General features: G+C 50.1%; 1 protein-coding gene across 2 annotated transcripts in view; it reads right to left on the bottom strand.

Annotated features, from left to right (window-relative positions):
* Nucleotides 1–4825, bottom strand: part of UBE2J1 (ubiquitin conjugating enzyme E2 J1) — a 28570-nt gene extending 23745 nt beyond the window's left edge. For both annotated transcript variants that reach the window (XM_040983765.1, XM_040983764.1), the window contains exon 1: nt 4630–4825. In XM_040983765.1, the coding sequence (XP_040839699.1) occupies nt 4630–4660 (31 nt within the window). In that variant the 5' untranslated portion in view covers nt 4661–4825. The remainder of the gene's footprint in view (nt 1–4629) is intronic.
* Between the last annotated feature and the right edge of the window lie 1566 nt (nt 4826–6391).

The following is a 6391-nucleotide window of genomic DNA, read 5'->3' on the forward strand; positions in this document are numbered from 1 at the left end:
TGACAACAACCATGGGCCAGGTTGAAACCAGGAGCTGGGAGCCAGGCCTGGGTCTTGCACATGAGTTGCAAGGAGTCTAAAGATTCAGGGAGCATTTCCCAGGCCATTAGCAGGATAGTGGGTCAGAAGCAGAGTAGCAGGGACACAAACTGGTGACCCTATGAGATGCTGGTATTATAGGTGGTTGTCTCATCCACCATACCATAACACTGGCCCCTTGTTCTTACTTCTTATGGAGGTTACATGGTCACTTTGGGTATGAACTCTGAGCTCCTTGGGCCTAGGCATTAGCATTCTCTTTTTTTTTTTTTTTAAAGATTTACCCATTTTTATTGGAAAGTCAGATTTATACACAGAAGGAGAGGCAGAGAGGGATAGATTTTCCATCCACTGGTTATTTCCCCAAATGGTTACAACTGCTGGAGCTGAGCCAATCTGAAACCAGGAGCTAGGAGCCTCTTCGAAGTCTCCCAGGAACTTGAGCAATCCTCCTGGGCTACTTTCCTAGGCAGGGAGCTAGATGAGTGAAGTGAGGCAGCCAGGACATGAACCATAGGGGATGCCAGCACTTGAAGGTGGAGGATAAGCATATTGAGCCCTGGCACCTGCCCAGGCATTAGCATTCTTCATACATCCACGCCATCTTACTGGATTTCCACTGGGGCTTGAAGCTGACATCTAGCTGGAAATAAAGAGATCCTTTACAGGTCCCTGCCTCCCACACATCAATTTCTCTTGGGACACAGTATCTTGATACCATCAATTCTCAAAGCACACATGAAGCACAGGACACAGACAGAGAACGTAAACTCAGTGTTACACCACTGTCGCTTTGTACTCCTACAGTGAAGGAACTCGAGCAAACATTTAAGATATTCCTGCTAAGGAAAACCCTGCAAAAGATTCAACAAACAAAGCCTGTTATGGTAGCCTAGTGGCTAAAGCCCTCACATAACATGCGCTAAGATCCCACATGGACACTGGTTCATGTCCCAGCAGCCCTGCTTCCCATCCTGCTCCCTGCTTGTGACCTGGGAAACCAGTCAAGGACAGCCCAAAGCCTTGGGACCCTGCACCTGCGTGGGACCCAGAAGAAACTTCTGGCTTCAGATTGGCTCAGTCTGGTCACTGTGGCCACTTGGGGCGTGAACCAGCGGGTGGAAGATCTTTGTCTCTCCTCCTCTCTGTAAATCTGACTTTCCAATAAAAATAAATTAATCTTAAGGAAAAAAAAAGATTCAACAAACACTTGAAAAATGTCTGACTTTTAGAAGAATGACCATGACTGACTTCCCATCCAGAGTTCACAGTGAGTAAAGACATTAAAACAATCGGACCCGGCGGCATGGCCTAGCAGCGTGGCCTAGCAGCTAAAGTCCTCACCTTGAATGCGCCGGGATCCCATATGGGCACCGGTTCTAATCCCAACAGCTCCATTTCCTATCCAACTCCTTGCGTGTGGCCTGGGAAAGCAGTCGAGGACGACCCAAAGCCTTGGGACCCTGCACCCGTGTGAGATACCCAGAAGAAGTTCCTGGTTTCCGGCTTCAGATCGGCGCAGCACCGGCTGTTGTGGTCACTAGGGGAGTGAATCATCGGACGGAAGATCGTCCTCTCTGTCTCTCCTCTTCTCTGTATATCTGACTTTGTAATAAAAATAAATAAATTTTAAAAAATACAAAGGAGTATCCAAGTGGTGGGCGATGAGGTTGCTGAGAAAGGTAAGGGTGAACTCACCAGCAGCCTGGCGCCAAGCCACACAGTTTACTCTGAACGCTATCAGGGAGTCATGGAAACTTTTTCCACTTGACATTTGAAGTGTAATCTAATCACTTTTTGTTTTGTTTTAATTGGCCTGGTGGTGATAGTGACTGATTACATTATGTGTGTCTATGTGTTCACACGTTGTATGTCACATGAGTGTGTGTGCTATGTACTTTATGACAGAATTCGAAAACGGGGTGAACCATGAAATCAAAGGTGACTCCCATCGGTGCCTAAGTGCTATCCATTCACTGGATAAGGAATATTGCAGTGAGGTTCAAGTTTGGGGAAGTAGAGAAAATCAATTTTGTGTTGTTTCCTTCCCCTGGCCAACGTATGGGAAGTCTGGGTAAAGACCCTCAGATCCCTGTAAATTGTATGTATCTATAGCTTGGGAGAAGGGTTGAAGCTGAACGTTAAAGTTTGATAAAGACTGGCACAAAGATGAAGATTCTGGGCCCAGTGCTGTGATGTAACAAGCCAAGCCTCCTCCTGTGGGACTGGCATTTCATATGGACACGAATTCGAGTCCCACCTGCTCCACTTTGATCCAGCTCCCTGCTGGTGGACCGGGAAAAGAAGTGGAGGATGGCCCAAGTGCCTGGCCTCTAGCACCAATGTGGGAGATCCTGGCTTCAGAGCAGCCCAGCTCTGGCCGCTGCAGCCATTTAGGAAGCAGATGGGAGATTCTCTCTTTTCTTCTCTACCTATAACTCTGCTATTCAAATAAAAACAAATCTTGTTTAAAAAAAAAAAAAGATGCAGTTGCCACCAGTGACACATAAAGGATACTCCCTGCATCCTGGTGGAGGTCATGGTACCCTCCGTGCTCCCAGCAGCCACCACTCAGAGCCCTTCTGTGAAAAGCTGCCACAGGAAACTCTTTCTACGTAGGTCTCCCTCCTTTCTACTGTAAGATCTTTCTGTCTTACCCCCAATGGAAGCACGCAGGGACCAGGAAGCCTCATTCAGAGACAACTACCAAATGGCTCATCAGAGGCTTCTAGAATGGCCCTGCACAGAGCTCCACCTACAATCACAAGCCCATTCCAAAAAACAAACAAACAAAAAATTCACAAAGTTTTCCTTCCTATGAAATGAACAGATATACTATCCACATTACTCAGACCCCTAACCAGCTAGTTGTCTGTACTGTCCTTACTTAAGTTTCCCATCCACACTTTTAAGACAAGCCCACATCACACAGGGCGGAGGGGTTAGGTTCTTTACATTGCATTTCCTTCTATATGGGTATTATTCTAAAAATATTACAGGATTGAGAAGAAAACAAAAAGCATTTTCACTCTGCAAATCCTGTATCTCTTCTAATTCACCTTCTCCCCAAATCATCAATGTCAAAAAGATTTATTTTTATTTTTATTTTTTTAGAATAGTAATACCACCTTTGAGGAAATGAAACCCAAGAAAGGAAACTACAAGAACGTCAGCCAGAGCTCAGGCAGCTAACAGTAAGTCACAGCTGGGAGAACCAAGGGCTTCACCACGATCTCAGCGACAACAGCCCATCAACACTGAGCAACATCTTCCGACAACAACCTCTTGGGACAACCTATTTCTTCTCAATTCCAAGCCCGACCACTTGCCCGCATCATTCTCTGAACATTTTACCAACATTTCTCTGTTCTCCAGGAATCATGTGACCAAAGAGTCACCATATGTTTCTAGCCAAATGGTTTTATTTCAATCTACCACTACCCAAGCAATTCACTCTACCATCTGACCTGAAAAATGAAGCTCTTCTTCTGATGGTCCCAACAACCCCCAAAAGCTTTTACCAGAGTGGGTGGGAGAAGGGGAGTTTTGAATCTACAGCCCATACCTTTCGCTGGATTTTTTTAGGGAGCCTATGACTCCCCCCAAAAAATATCATGGGTAATTCTACATACTCTGTCACCTAAGGACATTTCTACATTTAATCATAGCCAAAAGGCCAGGAAGTGATCCCTAGGACCATTTCTTAGTCTAACAGCATTCAAGGCAACTCCATTCAATGTCCTCAGGCTTTTCTAGAATCTTGCCTATTCCAAAATATTTTTTCAAAATCAGATTCTCAGGATGCTAGTCCAGCTGAGTCCTATTGAGAAGTCACTTGTATGGAAGGAAATGTTAAGCAGCTGCAAGAGTTGATCCAGTCGTCACTAATGCAGGATTTATCACTCAGAGCCGGCCTATGGAGTTTCTAGGGTCATTCTAAAGCACCAGAAGACAACTGGAGGCAGGTGAACGACTGAGAAGGAAGCAGGGATACTGAATCCAGGAAAGACAATCTCTGAGACTAAGAGATCTATAGCATCTTGGACAGTTGGACAAAAATCATAGTTAGCTTTCCAGTGCATGGCTCAACCAGGTTTTTTAGCTCCCTGCTTAAGTGGTCTAGTTACTGAGCCTGAACTTCCATTCATACCAAACGCCGCAAAGAAAAGATTTTAAACGAGCAAATCCTCATATGTGAGAGTTAAAGAACAAACAGCTTAAGGCTGTTTGGGAGGGGTGGCGACGGTGCTAAGGCTGCAAGTACGGGAAGGGACCACCACCCCAGTGCCACATCATCTTTCCACCTGCTCTGGCGGATGGGATGATGACCCCAGCTCTCCGCGACGAAGAGGAGGAAAGGCCGAAGCTCGTGCCGCTGGGCGTCCGCAGGTCCCGGAGACTGCAGCGGGTGACTGCCCGGACGCCCCGCCCTGCGGCCTGCACCTCCCCGGCAGCCGGCGGACTCGCGTAGAGCGCGAAACCGGGAGCCGAGCCCCGAGCGGCGGCCGACGTAAGACCGCGGGGCCAGGTTCCAGAAACCAAGATCCTTCCGCCCTGCCTGCCCATCGCCCTCCGGCCCCGTCTTCTCACCCGGACTCTTGAGGTTGTAGCGGGTCTCCATGGCAGGGCGCGGGCCCGGCCTCACGGCTCGCTGCCACCTCCTCTCCGCACCAACGCCGACCAGGTCTCAGCGCGGCTCTGGCCGAATGGGCCGGCCCCCGGGAAGCTCCGCAGACGCTGCCCAGCCCAGCCCGGACTGCGGGCGGGGTGGTGAGGGCGCGAGCGCGGCGGGCGAGGCGGGCGCGGCGGGCGCGGCGGGCGAGGCGCGGGCTTCGCGAAGGCGCCGCCTCCTCCGCAGCTCCCCCGCCTCCCGGAGGGCTGGCCAGGCGCCGGCGGCGGCCCGGGCTTCCTGAACCTGGCGCCGGGGCTGGAGGTCAGCGTCCCGCTCTGGCCGCGGGCCCACCCCCGCCACGGCCGCCCGGCTTGCGTCACCCGCCCTCGTCCGGGTTTTGTGAAGTTGCCCTGACGTGGCAGCCGCTTCGTGGCGCCTGGTCCTTCCGCGGGGCCGCTCGCCTGCCCCGCGAAGCTGAGCCAGGGGGATCTGCAAGAGCCGGCTGCGGCGTCCTTCCCGCGCCCCGGCGCCGGGCTCCGCAGCCGACCGCCCTTCCCCGGGGTCGATGGCTCCGGCCCTGCGCGCTGCGGGCAGGTGTGGGACCCCTCGGCCCTCCGGAGCTCGCAGGGGGTTCTGAGCTCTGGCTGCAAAAGCGCCCGCAGCCCGGCTGCCCCGCGCTCTGGCGTGCCGGGTCTGAGAAGGCACGGTTTGCAGACCCCGTTAGCCGGGTGAGGAGCAGGGAGAATGAGTGAGCATTTTTATAGGATTTTTTTTTCCCTCTTCAGATAATGTGATTCGGTGAAAGACACCGTTACGGGAGATTTTAAAAAAGAATTAAACCCATCTGAAAAAAAAAAAAAAAAGTCAGAGGTTCCATTGAATTTGCGAAAAACAGGACTGGGGCCTCAGGAAGGCTAAGGGGCGCGAGGACCTTGGGCCCGGGAAAGAGGCAGCCTGGAGCGGAAAGGAAGGGATTGTAGGTGGAATAAGTCTTCAGCAGGTTGGGCAAGGATTTTACTGAATATAGAGTTTAAAAAAAAAAACAACTTCGGATTGACTTAATTTCTGTTGTTGAAGTTCACCACAGTCCGTCTGCATATAGTGAATTTAGGTAACAGTCTCAATTTGCAAGTGAATTTCTTGGCATCTAGTAGTCTTTGTAGAGTGAAATTGGAAAGAAAAAAAAGAGAGTGAAGAATATCTAAACTTAGATAGGCTCTTTTAAACCATTCCATAATGGTTTCTGAATAGTAAACTGACAACCAGATTGGCCAAGATATGGCAAAAATGAAACCCAAGTTCCAACGTGCTGCCTGGCTCATTCACGCCTTCTTGGGGCTGAATCTTCAGCTAGTGCACCACTTACCGTTGTCTGCTGCTGCGGCTCTGCAAAGGCGCTGGTTTATGCAATAGCCACAGTGATGACGCAGGTACTATTGTTTATTTATTCATTTGAAAGAATCATGGAAAGTGGGAGAGATCTTCCATCTGCTGCGACCCTGTCCCAAATGATCTCAAGAGAAAGGAGCTTCATTTAGGTCTTCCACATGGGGGGCAGCAGGTGCCCAGACATGTGGGCCATCCTTCAGTTGCTCTTCCTAGGCCACCAGCAGGGAGCTGGATTAGAAGTGGAGCATCCAGGACATGAACCATTGCTCATATGGAACGCCCGTGTTGCAGGCAGTGGCTTTACCCACTAGCCCACAGCCTCTGAAACAGGTATGATTATTCTTATTATTA

This window comes from Ochotona curzoniae, unplaced genomic scaffold (genome assembly GCF_017591425.1).
Source record: "Ochotona curzoniae isolate NIBS_2020 unplaced genomic scaffold, NIBS_Ocur_1.0 contig_3819, whole genome shotgun sequence".
NCBI lineage: Eukaryota > Metazoa > Chordata > Mammalia > Lagomorpha > Ochotonidae > Ochotona > Ochotona curzoniae.